We start from the raw sequence: 19,564 nt of genomic DNA, 5'->3' as shown, positions 1-19,564 counted from the left end.
ACCATAATGCATTGAGACATGACCTCCCATCAGGCTAACTTATCATCTACAAGGCTACAACCGCACTGACAGGTGGCTAGCTTAGAGTCTACAGTCTAGCAAGTTGCCTAGCGACTATCATATTAAAACAAATGTTCTAAAATGTTCGCTACCGGCTGCAATGCCCACTTGGCCCTTCGCTAGTGGCCTAGCCGTGTAGTCAAGTAAACAATAATGTGCTGGTTTTTGGCATCTAGGCCATAACCTCATAAAATCACCGAGGGACCTAACGACTCACCTTTCATAGCGGCCATCATGCCTACTTATAAGTAGCTTTATTATAAATCTCAGAAGTTTGGACGGAGAAGAAGAGAAAGAAACCTAAGCAGATATATGGCAGCGATACAATTGGTGACAGATCACCAAAGACCGATCTTCATTCCAACTAACATAATTATTCCTTACCGTAACCCGTCCACGCAGGAACATCGGCAAAAGAATATTTCGATGGTGTTGGCATCCCCAACAAAATTGTAATTCATATTTTAAGTATGGCAATACTTGCCTTTCTGATCTCAAATCTAACTAACGTGTACCTATCGTGTGTTAAACATTTTATAATATAAATTAATAAAAGTGCAGTCAACATTGTCCAGCTGTGTTATTCCCCATACCTACCATCAAGCAGAGCATCGACCACATCTAGATGCCCACATTGGTCCTTCGTCCCGGTAATAAGAATCAGCCAGCTGCGAGGAAGATTGCCGCGATCAAGTCGCAATTTACATTCGACTTCGGCTTTCTAACAACAGTGCAGAGAAGACGAGTACTATTTGGCACACGCAGAAAAATACACAGTGCAGCAAGATATTTCATCATCGTTGAAGAACTACAACATTTACATCGTCTCATACAATTTCTATCAAGATAATTTCGCATTTCATTTCGCCGCCATTTTGCGTCTTTCGTCATCTTTTTCGTCGTGGTGAAGTTCCCTGCGAGCGACAATCACCCGTGTCTACAGGAAATAAGGTCGGATTTTGCAGCATATTTTCAGAATTCACCATATACACAGTTGAAACGTCCCGCGCTTTACCGGAAATTCATCATCGACCGCTCATCGACCGAAGCGCGAAACGTCAACGCGCCATTGGCTGAACACAGAAGCAACGCGATCGCCTATTCGTCGAAGTTGAAGTTCTGCCAACGCGACGCAATAAGGAGGTATTGGTACACGAAATCGAGTGAAACGCAAGATAGTAGTTCTCAACGCAAGTAACAAGGACAGCATATATTCCTATTAATTTTAAGAGGTTGTTTAATTTAGTCGTGTACGTTTGACGTTACTCAGTAGTTTTTTAGTAGCGTAAACGCAATTTTTATACACGCCATTTTGATGTAATTCCGTGTTACAACAAAATATTTCGAATTTATTGAGTGTGTACGTTGTTATCATTGTGAAAATGTCTGTTTCTAACGGAGAGGAGGACGTAGCTGCAAAACTAAGCAAACTTAGGTTAAACCGCGGCTATAATAAAGGTACGTTGACACGTTTTCATACCACATTATCCGACGTCAACAAGTTAAAAGATGTTCCGTTAGCCACGCTTGAAGAAAAGCGCAAAAAAGTGCTATTAACTTATGAACAATACGAAAATTATAATAGAGAAATAATCTTTCTAGATCCTAAAGAGGAAATGTCGGAAGATATCGCGACAACAGAGGACAAAATGTATTCCGTCCTCTCTATTTTGGATCGGGAAATTGCGTCCCGCAAGCAGGTTTTGCAGCCTTCGCCTCCACCTCCTCCAGCTAAAAGATTGGTGAACCTACCAACTTTAGGGATTCCTATATTCGCAGGTAAATATTCCGAATATACACCATTTATTGAACTGTTTAAATCTGTAATTCACAATGATGCCACGCTTGACAATATACAAAAACTCCATTATTTGAGAAACTTTTTAAGCAGTGAACCACTTAAATTGATTCAAAACTTACCACTCACCAGTGCCAGCTATGATGAAGCAATCAAAATGCTCGATGATAGGTACTGTCAGAAATTTCAGGTCATTAATGAACATGTAAATATTTTATTGGACTTGCCCCACATATCTCGTTCGACTCCCACCCAGCTTAGGGAATTTATTTGTCAAGTCAGACAACACTTGGCCGCAATCAAAAACATGAATACATGCATTGACAACTGGGATCCCATCCTAATTTGTATTTTGGTACGGAAATTAGATTCTTACACGGGAAGAGCCTACCACATGGAACGTGACACGTCTGCAGAGCCCACGGTTAAGGAGCTGCTGGCATTTTTAGAGAAGAGAGCGCTCGCAATGGAAAATGCTGAGCCTCCTCCTGTGAAGCCCTCTACCAGCAACGCCTATGGTAACAGGCAGTCCAGATTGGCAGTCAACGTAGCAGCGGTGGGAAGCAAACCAGCATGCAATTACTGTAAGTCCACAGAACATAAAATATTTTCATGCAGTAAATTTAAACTTCTACCTATAGTAGACAGAATTAACTTTGTTAAAGAAAAAGAGCTGTGCAATACATGTTTGAATAAACACATGGGTAAATGTAGATACCATTTTAGATGTGGTCAGTGCAAATTAAACCATAACACACTGATCCATCTCGATTCAAGGACAGAGCCAGTCATTATGCTCTCAAGTAAAGTATCTAATGACATTTTACTCCCCACAGCTCGCATCAAACTTATTGCCCAGGACCAGAGAGAGGTCCATGTGAAAGCAGTACTAGATTCTGCCTCCCAAGCTTCCTTGGTGACAAGCAAGCTTGTAAAAGTCTTGGGATTGGCTCCTGTGCAGAATAGCACTCACATCATAGGGGTCACAGACAATAAAAGCAGTGTAAAATTTTCCATCCCATTAGAAATACATTCATTGAAGTCTCCTTACAAAACATCCATCAACTGCCACGTAGTGGACACGATAACATGTCGCTTGCCTCAGCAGAAGATTGACACTTCCAGGTTCAAAATACCTGCAGGAATAGAGCTGGCTGACGATGATTTTTTCCTACCATCTGATATACACATGCTGATTGGTGCCGACGTATTTTTTCAGATACTGGAGCTTCCGGCGAGCCAGCAGAGCGAGCCTCGGCCGAGCCACACGCTGCTGCCGAGCCCGGCGGCGCTGCGGCCTGAGCCGTGCGCCTACGCGACACCTACCGCTCCGCCCGAGGATGGCCCGCGCATCTTAAACACTAAGTTTGGACATATAATTGGCGGTGCTTTACCAAGCCAGCATGAGGTAACAAAGCTTATATCGCTCTTATGCACGAAGTGTGACAACAATTTAAATGATACTATGGCAAGCTTCTTCCAAACTGAGTCTGTACCTGAGGTATATAAGGAGCAACTTTCAGAACATGACATTGTAGAAAATAACTTTCAAAGTACTATGAAATTGGAAAATAATAAATTCCAAGTGGACTTACCACTAAAGATTCCTATTTCTGATGTGAATGAAACATTAGGTGAATCTTTCGATTTAGCTTTGTATAGGTTCTTAAGTCTTGAGAAAAAATTGAATAAAAATAGTGTTTTACACTCAGAATATAGTAAGTTTATAAACGAATATGTAGAGCTGGGACACGGTCATTATATTAATTTGGATTCTTATAATTTAAGGCAGGATCCCGTATATTTTCTCCCACACCACGCGGTTATAAACGAGAGCAGCAAAACCACTCGCACACGAGTAGTGTTCGACGCGTCTATGAACACGCGCAGTAAGGTTTCTCTCAACGACATTTTACTTAACGGCCCGGTCGTGCAAAGGGATCTCTTTGACATAGTCATTTTATATAGATTCGGAGATTATACATTTAATGCAGATATCAAACGTATGTTTAGGGGGGTCTTAGTAAATCCTGAACACACCTCATTACAAAATATTTTATGGCGTGAAGACCCTTCCCAACCCATTAAATGTATACGATTAGATACCGTCACATATGGATTAAAATCGTCAAGTTATTTAGCGACTCGATGCTTACTAGAGCTTGCAAAACAGAATGAAACTAACTTACCTTTAGCCGCTTCTATAATTAAAAACTGTACCTATGTCGATGACGTCATGGTTTCGCATTCTAATTTGAATACATTACTTGAGGCAAAAATGCAACTAACACAATTGCTGGCTCTGGGTAGCTTCGAATTGCACAAGTGGTCATCCAACAACAAACGGGTGTTGTCAGACATTCCCACGAGCCTACAACAGTTGGATGATATAGAACTTCAAAAGGAAAATTATAATATAAGGGCGCTAGGTCTGTCTATAGACGTACAGGAAGATTGCTTTGTCATAACACCTCCCACAAACATGCATACACAAAACATCACAAAAAGAAATATCTTAAGCCAGATTTCTCGATTTTATGACCCGCTAGGCTTTGTTTGTCCGATTGTGGTGAAGGCGAAGGTCATTATGCAGCAGCTATGGCTTGAGAAGATGGAGTGGGACGCATGTCCGCCTCAGCACATACATGACGAGTGGGTACAATTTTCTAATAACTTAGCTTCTATGGACACTATTAAATTAAAAAGAAACATACAGATTCCCTCAGACGCTGAAGCTGTGCAGCTCATTGGATTCGCAGACGCCTCGAGTTCTACGGGCTACGGTTGCTGTGTATACCTACGAGTGGTTCACTCATCAGGTACAGTTGAAACATCCTTACTGTGTTCGAAATCACGCATCAATCCACGCACGAAACCGTTGACCGTTCCGAGGCTCGAACTCAACGCATGTCTGTTACTAGCAAAGTTAATAACCAGAGTGCATGAAACGCTCACAACAAAGATACGAGTAGACGATGTTTACCTATTTTCTGACTCGCAGATATCTTTAGCTTGGCTTAAAACGGAAGTCACAAAACTACAAGCGTATGTTTCGAACAGAGTGAGAGTAATCCAACAACTCACTAATAGATGGCGCTGGCTGTATGTGAATACTCAGGAGAACCCTGCAGACTTGGTGAGCAGAGGAGTGGACGATCCGCGAGTACTAGCTTCCAGCACACTGTGGTGGAACGGACCAGCCTTCCTTCAGCGCAGGGAGTATTCATTTAACAATAAAATACGGTCGCCTACAGAATTACCTGAATTGAAACCGCAAGCAGAAGACGCAGATCATGGCGCAGTTATCCTTTCTTGCACTTTAGATCAGTCGCAGGTACTCGACATGATGATACGTAACATTTCAGACATTAACAAAATGCAGCGTATCTTAGCATACATACTTAGATTTTGTCATAATAGTAAGCCGACGAACACAAAAATAAGAACGAAATTTTTGTCGAGCAATGAATTGCAGAGGGCTCTGCTACTTTTAATTAAGCACGAGCAAACAGTCTATTATAACGAAGAAATAAAATGCTTATTGAAAGGCGATCATATTAAAGGCTCATTAAAACCTTTGCATCCATTTCTCGACGAGGAGGGCGTACTTAGAGTAGGAGGTAGACTACACAACTCAGACATTCCATACACACAAAAACACCCTGCTATTTTGCCAAAGCAATCGCGACTAACGCAACTTATTATACGTCACGAACATTTTCGATTGCTTCATGCAGGGCCCAAACTGCTATTAGCGCAGATAAATCAAAAATACTGGTTAGTAAACGGTATCAGAACGATTAAAAAAGTTATTCATAACTGTTTAGTTTGTTTCAGAATGAAAGCAAACACTGCAAGACAGCTCATGGGTTCCTTGCCAAAACAGCGTGTCACCGCTTCAAGGGCCTTTCAAGTTGTTGGAGTGGACTTCGCTGGGCCGGTGCAGTTAAAAAATTCACGCATTAGGCGAGCAACTCTTAGTAAAGGTTACATCTGTGTATTCGTCTGCTTCACAACAAAAGCGGTTCATCTAGAACTAGCTTCAGACTTATCCACGGATACCTTTCTCGCCTGCTTTAAGAGATTTATTTCGCGTCGATCACTGCCCACCGAGGTCTTCTGCGACAATGGGACCGCATTTGTAGGGGCAAGGAACAAATTAGCTGACTTGTACAAGCTGCACGGCTCCGTTGACCACCAGACACAGGTGCAAGGGTTTGCCTCCCAACAAGGAATAAAATTCCACTTTATTCCTGCGTATTCACCGGTGTTCGCTGGTCTAGCGGAGGCTGCAGTCAAAAGTTCTAAATATCACTTAAAAAGAACAATAGAAAAAAGTATACTTACTTACGAACAATTGAATACGGTTTTATCTCAAATTGAAGCCATTTTAAACTCGCGACCAATCATGCCGATTTCATCCTCGGACATTGCAGATTTTAGTTACTTAACACCAGGACATTTTTTAGTAGGAGGTCCACTTGTGTCCTACCCTGAACCTGACATAACGGAGGTTCCTGCTAATAGGCTCAAATTTTGGACTTTGGTTGAGAACATGAAACAATGTTTTTGGAAAGCGTGGCACAAACAATACTTAAACATATTGCAAAGTCGACCAAAATGGCGCGATAGTTTGCCTAACATAACAGTAGGTTCATTAGTTATAATGCGCGAGCCAAATTCAGCTCCTCTGTACTGGCCTATGGCTAGAGTGACTCAGATTTTCCCAGGCGGAGACGGTAAGGTCCGAGCCTTAGAGTTGAAAACGTCCAATGGCAAGACGTATACTCGATCGTTATCGAGCGTTTGTATTTTACCTTTAGAATAAGTTTTATTATTTACAATAAGATAGTATAAAACACTTCTTACTTTTTTGTTATGTAATGTATACTAAGATAAGTTTATTCTATAAGAGTTAATTACAATATACCTAATTGTAAAATGTTGAATTAGTAATTTCCTACGAATAAATAATAAGGTAATGTCTCATAAATATTAAGCTTGCTTATTAGAGTAAAAAGTAAAAAATATGCTACGTTTCCTACAATTTCATTGAATTTATAAGCTATATTATTATTACTTTAAAAACAAAGTTAAGGTTTGCAAGTTTAATTTAATTACTGTGTAAGTTGATGATATGATATAAGTGACTTGTAATATTATTTAGCAGCCATGAGTTATTTATTTGATTTCTTGAGGATAGGATAAGTTGTATTTTATTCTTTTAGTTTAAATTCTCTCAGGCCGCAGCATGTTGGCATCCCCAACAAAATTGTAATTCATATTTTAAGTATGGCAATACTTGCCTTTCTGATCTCAAATCTAACTAACGTGTACCTATCGTGTGTTAAACATTTTATAATATAAATTAATAAAAGTGCAGTCAACATTGTCCAGCTGTGTTATTCCCCATACCTACCATCAAGCAGAGCATCGACCACATCTAGATGCCCACAGATGGCATAAAGCTATTAATAAGTCGTAAATACCGATACGATGTTACTATAAACATGCCAATTAAATTTTCATTTCAGATTATTTATTGATTCACGTTGACTATCGCAAATTCCCGTGAAAATCCAAAGTAAAATAGTAAAGGAAACAAAAAATAGTTATCATAAAAAGCAACACTGCTAATGATGCATTAAGTTTACCGGATTATAATCCTTTGTGACTCAAAACAATAGTATTTTATTTTTGTATTCCCAGGTAATAGTTTTCTCATTGTTTTTCGTGTAAAGCTTTCTCTTAAGCGTCTTTCGTATAATTAGAGCCCTTCTGTACCTACAACTTTCAATGATTATTAACACAATGGTCGCCAATTGTTTCTGACGAGTGATGGTTTTACAATGTACTCAAACGGATTATAAACCTTTATGGACACTCAAAACAATAGAAAACTTTTTGCACCTTCGACAAACCATGAACTTTTTCATTCATTTATTTATTAATACGTTGTACTTTTTCGCAAAAGGCAATAAATGAAGCAATAAAACGATCTATTTTATCTTTACTCAGGTAATCTCGGAAACCTTTCCTTTTTGTTTTCGGGTTATTGTAAAATAACGATTTGTTATTTTCCTATCGAGATAAGCCGTAGACCGGACATTCATCGGGCAGAACAATTCGTGAATTGAGCTTTAGACATATCCATAAGACCAACGATAAAAAATGCAAATCAAAGCTTCTTATAAATCGTCATTAAACTTACACTCCTGTTCATTACTCACCCTCAATCCTTACATGGTGGTCGCGTAAATAACTACCTACTATGAAATCTGTCGATCGTGACAAAGCAATAATTTCACAACCCCTGTTCGGCTGATATACTTTTAATACAGGTATCTTTTGAACTCCAAGTGTACGGTCTAATACCGAACATATTTTATGCAGACGCGGCAACCTACTTTCGCGTGTCTAAAGTGACAATACGTATGTGTTTCCTTTAAACTTGACTTCCGTGCACTCGACTTTAACTACTTATAACTTCAATTAACTTTAAGGTGTATGAGCTGTAAACTGCGGCCCGTACACTAAGTTAAAAAGAGGTTCCTTTTGCGAAGGACTGAGAAATGTAATCCATACGCCGAGTCCGGCGATGCGGGCGAAAAGCTACTGTATAATATCTTAACATGTAAAGTATTCGGTCTCTGTGGTCCAGTGGTTGGTTGAGAGAACATTTGGTAATAGAAGAGAAGATAAACATACCTTTGCTCTTGGGCTTGGCCTCGGCGGCCGCGTTGTCCGGCATCGAAGTGGCTGACGCTGTGGCTGGCGGTGTCGACGATGTGGATGCCACGGCACCCTGCGCAACGAATACTTTGTTACAACTCCCCCAAATTTACTAGATACCTCGCTAATGTAGATGCGAGATGTCTAGTTAATTCACACGAATTATATAGTAAGGACAATTTCTTCCGATAAGGTTAGCCAAACCCTGAATAAACCAGAGTATCGTAATCGCAAAGGAAGCCTGAATGCGACTAACACAAGATCGAATGTGACGTAAAAGAGAAAAGGCTTATGCTCTGCAATGGGCAAGTATTAGTTAATGGTCAATCATTTGATAAATACTTCATTACGTGGCCTTCACGTAACGATTGTTCTATCGTGGTGATTTCTAAATGCTTGCACAGGTTGTTGTAAATGAATCAAAGTTCTATATTTAAATACAAGATACTAAGACTAAGAAATTAAGTATGAACTAAGAATATGAAAATATTGAAATTTTGATAGTTACTATGAATGCATTAATCATCTTCCAAATTACTGTTGGCAGGCAATACACACAACACAATTTTTAGTTTTTCGCAAATTGTTTTTCACTAAAACTTCACAAAAGAAAAATATTCTCCACTTAAAAGTATTTTTGTAGTTCTTTGTCACTAGAAACTTTCACAAAAACATATTTTAAATAATCCGTCACATATATTGAATTTATTAAATATTCACCGTGGTTAAAGGCTGGGGGTGGGATCGGCTGGACGCGCCGCCTGTACTAGCACACGAACCCAGACTGCTTTTGCCTGCGAATGAACAGATAATATAAAATACCATTGTCAATGAAGACAAAAAGAAAGGGAGGGGATAGGCTGATAAATGCGGATGGGTATCGGTTAAACAGTTATGGTAGGTAACAGATGTAAAAAATGATTTTCTAAGAGAATCTCAAAGATAAAGTCCAAGTAAAATATACGCATTGCTTTTGTTTGTGTGTGTATATGTAGTTACAGTGATCGATTAAGGGAAATATAAAATATTGTGAGTGCTAGCTAATGCGATGGATATCAATATTATTGTGTCTGTTACTCGGTAATCAATTTTAGTTGAGTAAGAGTGTTCAATAAAACTCGAATTAGACCGAAATCCATCCAGATACAGAAGAATAAGGCCTGATTATACCTGTTTCATCCTATCTACTCCGCAACTCGCCGGAACGCATCGATATTGTGGTATTTCTTGCCTTCTTCTATCGTGTGGGTTGTGAGGTGGATTACCCCATCAACTCTGGTGTCAGGGTTATTACAGAGCTGCCAAAGGCCCCTGACATAGCTCATGTAACGACTACTAATTTACATCAGTAAGTGGTAACCGGGACCAACGGCTTAACGTGCCTACCGAAGCATAGATCATCTTTCTTTCGGACAATCATAACCAAACTAGGGATCACAAAGTGATTTTCGTGATGTGTCCCCACCGGGATTTGCACCCGGGACCTCCGGATCGTGAGCCCAATGCTCAAGCCACTGGACCACGGAGGCCGTTAGTATTTCTTGACTATAAATCTTCTATACTTCACTATGAGAGCATTGAAAAGTATGTGTATGAGTATGAATGATAGAATAAGGAACAGTGTGATAAGGGTGTGTTGTGGTGGGAAAGAAAATGTAGTGACGAGAATTGAGAACGGGATGATCCGATGGTTCGGGACACGTAGAGAGAATGAACGAATGTAGACTTACGAAAAAGATTTATAATGAGTGTGTAAGTGGTAGTAGAAAGCCTAGGCGTACATACAGCGATCAGATCCAGGATGTTTTAAAGAAAAGTCAAGTCAAGAGTACTCTAAACCGGCGGGCTTGGATAAAGTCTGATGAGAGTGGAAGAAGCGAAGTGGTGTGGCAGGATCGTAGTAAGTGGAATTTGGAAGTACGCCTAGGCCATACCTATACTATACCTATACTATACTATCTATCGCTATCTATACAATCTGCAATCTGTCTATCTGGTCTGCTATCTATAGTGCAGTGGTACAAACCTCGCTTGTCTCTGCGCGTGGACGCTGGCTGCGGCTGCGGCATGTCGCGAGCGCGCGCCCGTCGCCCGCTCGCCGCGCTGCTGCCGGCGCCCTCGCCTCCCGATACCTGCAGCATAACACGCACATGTAACATATTACATACACATACATAGTCTAAGGCAGTGGTTTTTAGTGGGTAATTACCACCTCAGGGGTAAAACGGAGATTCTAGGGGGTAACACGGGATGGCACGAAATAGTACTATAACTCTTGTTACATTAAAAAAGTCAGAAACCGTCTGAATGTTGATCATGACATGAGATGCGCGTTGAGTGAAATCGACCCAATATTGTCAAAATTGTAAATGCAAAGCAATTTCAACCTTCATACTAGTTAACTCCGAGATTTATATATTACTTTACTAGTTACCTAAACGTGCATTTTCTTACTTACATAATAAACATATATTCGTTCGAATTTGTGTGGATTTATTTTAAATTAGGGGTAAACTCAATTTACAAACTTGTTCACAGTGGTAGTAACATTAAAAAGGTTAGGAACCACTGGTCTAAGGCTTAATGTGATTTCCGAAGAGCGAGATAGTAAATTTACATACATAAACTCACGCCTATTTCCCACCGGGGTAAGCAGAGACTTCCATTATGATTATGGTAATTTTACTTCTCGAATAATCATAAGATTCAGCCTGCATTGTCTTTACTTTACTAGAGATAGTCTCATAAGTGAATATTAACAACATCCCTACCGGGAATAAACCTCCACCGGGATTAAAAAGGCCACATTGAAACAATAACCAGTATTAATTGTATAAGTTAACCCCTTCACGGACATAGACCATGGATCATTGATGGTTCATATAATAAGTAGTATGACACCTAGGAATCGGAACGTCCGTAGACGTTCTGTCCTTGAAGGTGTTAATGTTGTATGAAGGTACCTGTCTTTTGGAAGCAGTATTATCCTGCCTCTGTCGTTGAGAACTACTGGCTCCTCGCGTCAAGCAAGCACCCAGGGTCGCACCCGTTGCAGCAGCGATGCTCTGCAAACATACGTATTGTTACAATCAACTAGACTAATAAAAATATACTAATAAAAACTAGTCTAAAGCCGGACAACACGGAAATCTTTATATTTTCTCTCCGGTATTTCCACGATATACGAGGGGTGTTCAATAAAAAATGAGAATGAGTATAACACAACACAAGTTTATTACATGTTATTTTATTTTTTGATATAGTCACCTTTGAGATAGATAGATAGATAGATAAAATACTTTATTGAGCACAATGGACACAAAATACAGAGATAAGGACAACATATACAGAAAAGCACAACAGGCGGCCTTATTGCTCATGCAGCAATTTATTTGAGGTTTACACACTTGGTATATATTTTTTTAAACATAAAATTCTCTTCCGAAAAAACTGGTCATCCGGATCCCCTAAAAATTCTCGTATGGCAGTGATCACCGCAGCATCATGTTCAAATTTCCGGCCTCTAAGATGTTCTTTTAACCTTGGAAATAGAAACCACTAGGAGGAAGGTCTAGTGAATATGGATGATGTTCCATCTTCAATAGCAGCCATCGCAACTTTGAAGTTGCGCGCGAGAGCGTTATCTTGGGGAAACAAAACAACTTTAGCGAGTTTGCGACATTTTTTCTCGCAATTATTTCGAATTTTTTTATTTGTTTTGCGTATAAGTCCCCGTAATAGTGGTCTCATGATTGAGGTTTTCGATCATCACCACCCTCTTAACTATCCCAGAAAAGAGACCCATGACCATACCCGCAGATGGAATTGCTTTAAATTTCTTAGGCGTTGGAGATGACGTCTCTTAACTCCTAACTGTAGAGTATGGCGGAGCATCAACCTGTAATATTCCTCTTAAGTATTGATTTACCTGCTCCGTATTAAAATTTTTCAAGCACAGATGTTTTATTATTGCGCGAATTACAATTTCGACACGTAGGAAAGAAATAAGAGAATCAATCAATATAATATAAAAGTTAAGAAAATCAATAACTTTTATATTATGACGATAACAAATGTATGGGGTATACCAGCCAGTATTAATTTATTTTTCTTCTAAAGAATATATATCTCATTCTCACTTTTTATTGAACACCCCTCGCAATCATACAAAGGTATTTCATACAACTCACCCTCCGCGCGTTAGTTTGACGTAAATACGGTAGATCGCGGGGAACGATCAGAAGTTTGCTCCCAGTAGTATATGTTTTGGACGAGCCTGCTTCTGCAAACAAAATGTACAGTTGAGACGCACATACCTCACAATTAGCATGTTCCAACTGCAATTTAGTAATTATATGTTGTTAGGTAATTATTGGTCATTATGTAATGGTTGGACGTGGAAAGCGGTGACTGAGTGAATGAACAAGAGGTGGCAAAAGCTTTGTTCTCTACACTTTGTACTGCAGATCATGTTTGAACTTTGCCTAATTTTTAGGGTTCCGAAACTCAAAAACGTTTTTCACGGGAACGCGTGGAGGTATCAAGATGAAATAAACATCTAATACTTATGTTTGCGGTCCCTTGAAGCTGTAAAGAAATCAAGCTTCAAAAAAAAAAAAACAATCAAATCTTCTAAATCGGCCGTTTTTAGCCCAATTTTCATTTATTTACTTCCCATAGTCCTAGAATTATGAAATTTGGCAAAAAGGAAGGACTTACTTAAAGTAAAGAAAACAATCCGAATATCATTATTTTATGTTCCATAACACAAAAATAACTCTATTAGTTCAAATATGTGCGTCTGTATTGGTTGAATATACGTCCGAATCAACTAGATATCTCTCTGAGCGCAATCGCCCTTGACGTGAGGTATCTAGTTAAGTCGCACGGGTTGCATTGTACCTAGTATATCCCTGTAGGGCGGCGGAGTAGCGGCGCGGCGGCAGTCGAGGGCGGCGCGGCGCTCCGCTGGCGGCTGACTGCCTGCCTCGGCGCTCGCTGCAAGCAACGTCCACATTACGCGACCATTATCGCGATGAATGCACGCACTTCATAACTAAGATAACGCCCGATAAGCCCCGCGCAAGCTCCAATAACAAAAACCTTATTTTATCTCAAAATTGATTATTTTAATAGTGAACAGTCTAAACCTCAATGCTGACGTTTTTGTCGATATTGACAAACACCTTAATTGTGTTAATATCGCAATAATTTTAATTTAGTTTGACATGTCTAAACTAGTGAAATGTAAATGACAAGATTTCTAGTCTCTAAAGCTGTATATACTAGGGACAACACGGTCTAGAGACTGTAATTTCTCTATGTTACAAGAGTACGAGAATAACAACAATGTATAGTTTGTCTGAATAAGGATATTTTATGGCAGGTTTTCGCAAGGCCTTGGTCAAAGTGATATTAGTATTACCTGTGTCGCTGGTGACGGTGGCGGTGGGCGGGCCGAGGTCGCGGTGCGATCTGTTCCGCAGCAGGTACGAGCACGACTGCGCGTTGCTCGGGTCCGCCTTGTCGATATCGTGTCCGGAACCCCTACAATCTGTGGCTTCTCTGCCGGTTTCTGATGCTTCTTTACTTTGAGGTTCTATTTTAAGTTTCTTCCTGCACTCCTCCAAGTTAATCAGGAAGCTACTCTTCCTGTTTGACAAGGAACGATGCGCCGATCGTTTCCTCTTTTTCCCTTTTTTTCGGCTAGCTCTAGGACTGTATGTAGAGTAATCTGAATCTAAGAGGTCTGTGACCGTCGACGAACTGAACGGCGAGTACGCAAAGTCCCTTTCGTCTAGCGGCAGTAGACCACCTTCCGTCTGATACTGTGTCGAAGTCGGTGTCGCGTTTTGATTTAAAGATGTATTCGATAACGAACGTTTGAAACTGTCCTGAAATTGCTCACAAACACTCTCACTAGATTTAAGAGCAGTCCGTGAGCGCGTGCAGTGGGCGACGCACTCGTCCGCCGGGCTATTTGAAGTGGAATGGCTCTTGCGTTTCTTTTTGTCATGCGAGGAGGTCCTTCCGCGTTTGGTGTGCGCGGCTTTGTTGGTGTCTCCCGATTTGTGATGCGAAGTGTCGCAGCGAGTCTCGTACACGTCAGCGCCGTAGGACCAGCGCTCGGTGATGGAGTAATCGGAGCGGGGCAGAGCGCTGACGAGGCGCGAGCTGCGACGTAGTTCGAGTCTAGCGTGAGGTGCGTAGGGCGCGTGCGGCTCGGCTTCGCGGTCAGGCAGGCGGCCCGAGTGGCGCGACGCGGAGCGCGACAACGGCGACGTGGCGTGGCGCTTGCTGCGGCAGCTGTGGCTCGCTCGACGCACCTGGCGCAACCACCGACCGCCCACCACCCTGCTAGGAGAAGACCTGCACATAAACATTATTTCGAACTCATTTCTATACCTACTTACCACTGCTATTATTGTTTCATAGTCAAATGCCGGGTTCAGCCATAAGTCCCAAAAACGTGAAGGAAATCGAAAGTCTGCCTGGATCCCTGAAGGGGTAGGCAGAGGTGTATAGTACATAATATACACTATGTTAAAGTCCCACGTAAGAGGGGGTGAGCATATTGCTATTAAACGGGCACAAGTCCTGAAAACCACATGATATCAATTCTTTTTCAATTTAGTCAAATTTAGTGGTTTAGAGCCCAAGGGATTCAATAATTAAACTTGAGTGACTATTGTGGGTATAAATAAAAAGGAAATACAATCTACAAAATATGTGTGTGACACATTTCATTATCCATACCATTTTCAAAAGTAGACTAAGTTTTCTTTCCTTTTGGTAGATATTAATGGTGTTGTCATGGAAGCATAAGTGAATACTTATTCATTTTCACTCAATATAAACAAACAACTGCCAATTAGCAATACCTATACCTGTTAATACCTATTTGAATTAATGTTATCACTTTTTAAATTACCACACTTGATAATATCAGCTTAAATGAGTATTTAACTTATAAGCAATTTACAAAAATCGTTAACACACAAGATATTTAAATTTCCCCAAAAAATATTTTCTTTTTTATTAATAATAGTGTGGTTTAGTATTAACATTAAAATTATTGTTTATACCGTTGCTACCAAATTTCATGATGATGGCATGAGATGAGCTTCTTTATTTAAATATCACAATACTAAAACTCAGTGGCGGCCCTAGGGCGGTGCGAACGGTGCGACCGCACCGGCGCGCCGAAATAGGGGGCCGCCAAAATCAACAAGATTGGTCCACCCTGGCCAGAAACCCCGTATCTAGAGGAGAGCAACTGGGTTTTGTATTTTGAGGGGTTGAGGGGCGCCACTTTGAGGTGTCGCACCACCTAAATATTTTGCTAGGGCCACCACTGCTAAAACTGAAAATATTGCATTCAACTGCCAATAATATTAAATTGCATTCAATTTTGTGGTCTCTAAACCACAAAAGTATTATTAGTTTCTACAAATAATGGACCTGTCTAGTTGTTTCCCTAGTGACCCACAGCAGAGCAGCATTCTTGGTTTATGCCACTTCTAACAGTGGAATGTATTCTATATGGATTGGTGGTTTTTCACAGTCCTCTTACCCAACCTGAAGATTTGACAGGTCTGGTTTTTTACAGAAGCAACTGCCTGTCTGACCTTCCAAGCAATGAATCTACCATTACATTGTATTTTTTAATAATTATGTACCCGAGCAATGAGAATATAGGTAATTATCATGTTAAATCTGTACAAAGCCATCAGTATTGCATTTGGGGACATAGCTTGGAAAGTCCCTCATTGAAGTGTAGAAGTGTAGACTACAGAGTAGTGCAGGGCGCTGTTACTGCTTAGAAATAGTATCCGCTAAAAAGTATTGTGTGAAAAATTACTAAATAATTTAAAACAATGAACTGTTCAAGGTGGAAACAATTACAGTAATACAGTAGCATTTAATAACTAACATTAACCAGTTTACCAAATTACTCTTTTAAGTAATTACATTGTTATTAGTTAAAGATTATGTAAGTAGCAACGGGAAGGCCAAGTACTTACACTTACAGAAAGATGGTTAAGGTTAAAAGGGAAAAATATTAAAATGTTTGAATAAGGTATGTTATCAGCAATGAAATACCCTCTATTGACATCATTGATTTGGTTTTGATAATTTAATAGGTATACTAAAAATACCCTCTTACTGTACTTTTTCTGCAATATTTTGTTGAAATAAATCAGTGGCAAGACTAGGTAAATCCAGATTTGATGTGAGATCATATTTTAAAATGCAGAAGCATCAAATTTCGCTTCTTTGATTGATGCCTGAGCAGACCTATTATTCTCTTAAGCCATTTCCAGACTGCTTCTTTGTTAGTTGGTCTACCATTCCATATGCCTTGCAAATGATAATATAATTATTAGAAATCAAAGTGACCAAATAAGTTGCACCTATGTCTCCCTTAAGGGATATGTTACAATATTATACCTATTTATAACTATACACTACACTATTCACTAGTTGTGATTATAAAACAAAACAATTAATTTATACAGACAATGGCAACATCTCTTAAACCTGGGATTATTATTTTTTATATAAATGAAGTTATTCTTCCATGCTTTGCCATGTTAAGCCATTAATCCCAGCTATTAGCTGTAAAAAAACCTCCACCAACTTACAGTGGAGCTGTGTGATGGAGTATGCTCCATACACTCTCCAGTCAAATGAGGGTAGGCCTGTGCCCAGCAGTGGGACGTGTATAGGCTGTTTATGTTATGTACCAGTTATTTAAATTGAAGAAAAGATAGCCATGTATAAACAAAGTTAAAATAAACGCTGAATCATGGAGACAAAATGACATATTTGGCCCAATCATATTTGTTACAAAATATAGAAGCAACATTTCCCAAAATTTTAATTTCCTTGTCAAAGATTACATTTGAAAAAAAAAATTACTTGTATGAAATAAACCATTTCATGACCTTCCATAAAACTTTGAAATTGTAAACTTTACACTCATATAATTTTAATATTTTTTCAAGAAGATTCAAGTTTGACGACGTAAGATGTGTATGGTGGAACATGCTTATCTAATAAATGCCTAGTCAACTTGTAGATTCCTAGGTTGTAATGAAGGGGCAACACAGACTGCGGCAGGTTATTTCAGTATTGTCGTCATAAGGAATGTGTGTTCTTAGATTGGTAGGATAACAAATGGGTGAAATGGCTGCAGATATCTGGTTATCTAATAAGAATAGAAAAAAAAATCGAAATGGCTGATGTAGATGGGTATATACTTATTGGATTTCAGGGCGTGAATAATAAGCATGATTTGCAACTTACCCGTTGGACTCTCTCGATAGTGCAGAGTGCGCCGACGGTGAGTTGTGTTGCTCGGCCATAGACGTCGCTGGGGGACACACGCGGCTGCTTGTGTGAGGCCTGCGCCGGCCGCCCGCGCGCGCTACCTGCCCGGCACCATGCCCGGCCCAGCGCTACTCCGCTGCCACATCCACCGCCAGCACTCACAACTGCATTACCCTCGACACCACTCACTGCTACCCCGCGCACTCACACACCACTCCGATATCTGCAAACAATTACGATAACACCTTCAGCGATACCGATGATGCTGCATTACATAAACATTTTAACGATTAATATTACGACTACCTGCCACCGAAGCAGGGGACCGACAATAGCTAAACGATGCTTCCGCAAATCACTTTACTGATATATAAACACACAGAAATTTTAACTCTTTCCGAGACCACGTTTTGATGAAATTATTGGAATGGATGACACATCAAGGACGGCTACGCTTTTCGAGATATTTTTCAATCCATTCCATTCCACACAGCTGGCTGGCTGTCATAGAAATAATGTTGCCATCTTGGAACTACAAATACTACCACAACTTGCTGCTATTGATTTTCTACAAGAGCGAGACGCATTGAAAAAACATAAAACTATCGTTCTAGTAAATAATACACTAAATATTAATCGTTTTATAGAACACATTTATTTAGTTTTAAGCTATTTTAATTACGACGTATTACAATCCATAATTTGAAAATGATGGCTTTTAATAAAATACATTCATCGAGGATTTTTGTCACTTCTCAAATAAAACTCCTTTTAATTAAAATAATAAAAAATGCTTTTTAAACTTGACCTTTGATAAACAATAAGTACTTGACCTTTGTAAAATTGATCTTTGAAATGTACGTCGGATAACTTATGGACTTCAATTATGTCATATATCAATATATTACTATACAGATCAACGAACGTACATTTATCTTCCTAGATAGCATGGGCAGCGTATATTGGTCGAAGTCTGCGTTATTAGCAAGTTGCCTACCTACCTTGAACCACGGCTACTAAAGGACAAACGATGCCTAAATTAACAAATTATAACGTTAAATCGACAGCCTCAGCCTGACTCAGTCTTGAGAGTGTAATAAATAAGCTAAAAAAACAAAAAATATGTTAGGAATAATTCAAAACTTTAATAAAAAAAAAGCATATTTATAACGAATTTATACGCAACAATAAAAAAATGGTACCTATGAAAATCAGTAGCTTGTTACATACATTTTTACTGAAAACTACTGTATAAATATAATTTCGCCGATACTAGCAACACTGGTTAAAAATTACCAACAATAAAAATATCAACACAAGCAGCGTGATAGAGCGAGAAACGATTATATGAACTAACTGTACATTAGAAGAGCAGGGCACACATCAGCTCTGTGCGTTGTGTTGGCGAGATTCTGGCTATTTCGGATTTCGCTTTTAACTAAGTACTGTTACTTGGAAATTACAAATGGAAAATAAACCTGTTATCCCTTAGAAAAATGAATAAAACTGCAATCAATGCAAACATTTTCACTTGCACGCTTTGTAGCTCTTTGTAGGTAGGAAGGTAGGCCTACAATTTGAAACTCATTTCCGCGTAGCCTCCACCAATGTTTATTTTTCATAAGGACACAAAACCACAAT

At 39.6% G+C, this 19,564-nt stretch overlaps 2 protein-coding genes across 6 annotated transcripts in view; one reads left to right on the top strand and one right to left on the bottom strand.

Annotated features, from left to right (window-relative positions):
• The window catches only part of LOC126381944 (E3 ubiquitin-protein ligase TRIP12), a 54,465-nt gene that overhangs the window by 19,201 nt on the left and 15,700 nt on the right, over nucleotides 1-19,564 (bottom strand). Inside the window, exons 1-9 of one of the 3 annotated variants that reach the window (XM_050031535.1) lie at nucleotides 18,230-18,431; nucleotides 17,900-18,146; nucleotides 14,016-14,959; nucleotides 13,493-13,588; nucleotides 12,781-12,872; nucleotides 11,554-11,655; nucleotides 10,617-10,722; nucleotides 9,311-9,384; nucleotides 8,567-8,663 (exon numbers count right to left, since the gene is read on the bottom strand). In XM_050031535.1, coding sequence (XP_049887492.1) covers nucleotides 8,567-8,663; nucleotides 9,311-9,384; nucleotides 10,617-10,722; nucleotides 11,554-11,655; nucleotides 12,781-12,872; nucleotides 13,493-13,588; nucleotides 14,016-14,959; nucleotides 17,900-17,958 — 1,570 coding nt within the window. In that variant the 5' untranslated portion in view covers nucleotides 17,959-18,146; nucleotides 18,230-18,431. Of the gene's footprint in view, nucleotides 1-8,566; nucleotides 8,664-9,310; nucleotides 9,385-10,616; nucleotides 10,723-11,553; nucleotides 11,656-12,780; nucleotides 12,873-13,492; nucleotides 13,589-14,015; nucleotides 14,960-17,899; nucleotides 18,147-18,229; nucleotides 18,432-19,564 lie in introns of those variants that run through there. The other 2 variants (XM_050031534.1, XM_050031536.1) reach the window with 2 other exon arrangements.
• LOC126381945 (uncharacterized) lies at nucleotides 994-7,307 on the top strand. 3 transcript variants are annotated; one of them, XM_050031539.1, is made up of 4 exons: nucleotides 994-1,011; nucleotides 1,663-1,839; nucleotides 2,227-2,442; nucleotides 3,078-7,307. In XM_050031539.1, exon 4 carries the CDS (start codon nucleotides 3,324-3,326, stop codon nucleotides 6,684-6,686), a length of 3,363 nt encoding a protein of 1,120 aa, XP_049887496.1. In that variant the 5' UTR covers nucleotides 994-1,011; nucleotides 1,663-1,839; nucleotides 2,227-2,442; nucleotides 3,078-3,323; the 3' UTR covers nucleotides 6,687-7,307. The 3 variants fall into 3 exon arrangements, with proteins under 3 accessions (XP_049887496.1, XP_049887497.1, XP_049887495.1); XM_050031540.1 differs by having other exon boundaries at nucleotides 1,007-1,518; XM_050031538.1 differs by lacking the exon at nucleotides 994-1,011 and adding an exon at nucleotides 1,014-1,518.

The sequence above is a fragment of the Pectinophora gossypiella genome, chromosome 3 (genome assembly GCF_024362695.1).
Source record: "Pectinophora gossypiella chromosome 3, ilPecGoss1.1, whole genome shotgun sequence".
In the NCBI taxonomy this organism is placed as follows: domain Eukaryota; kingdom Metazoa; phylum Arthropoda; class Insecta; order Lepidoptera; family Gelechiidae; genus Pectinophora; species Pectinophora gossypiella.
The sequence above is the reverse complement of the archived record's forward strand: the minus strand, read 5'-3'. Positions and strand labels throughout refer to the sequence as shown.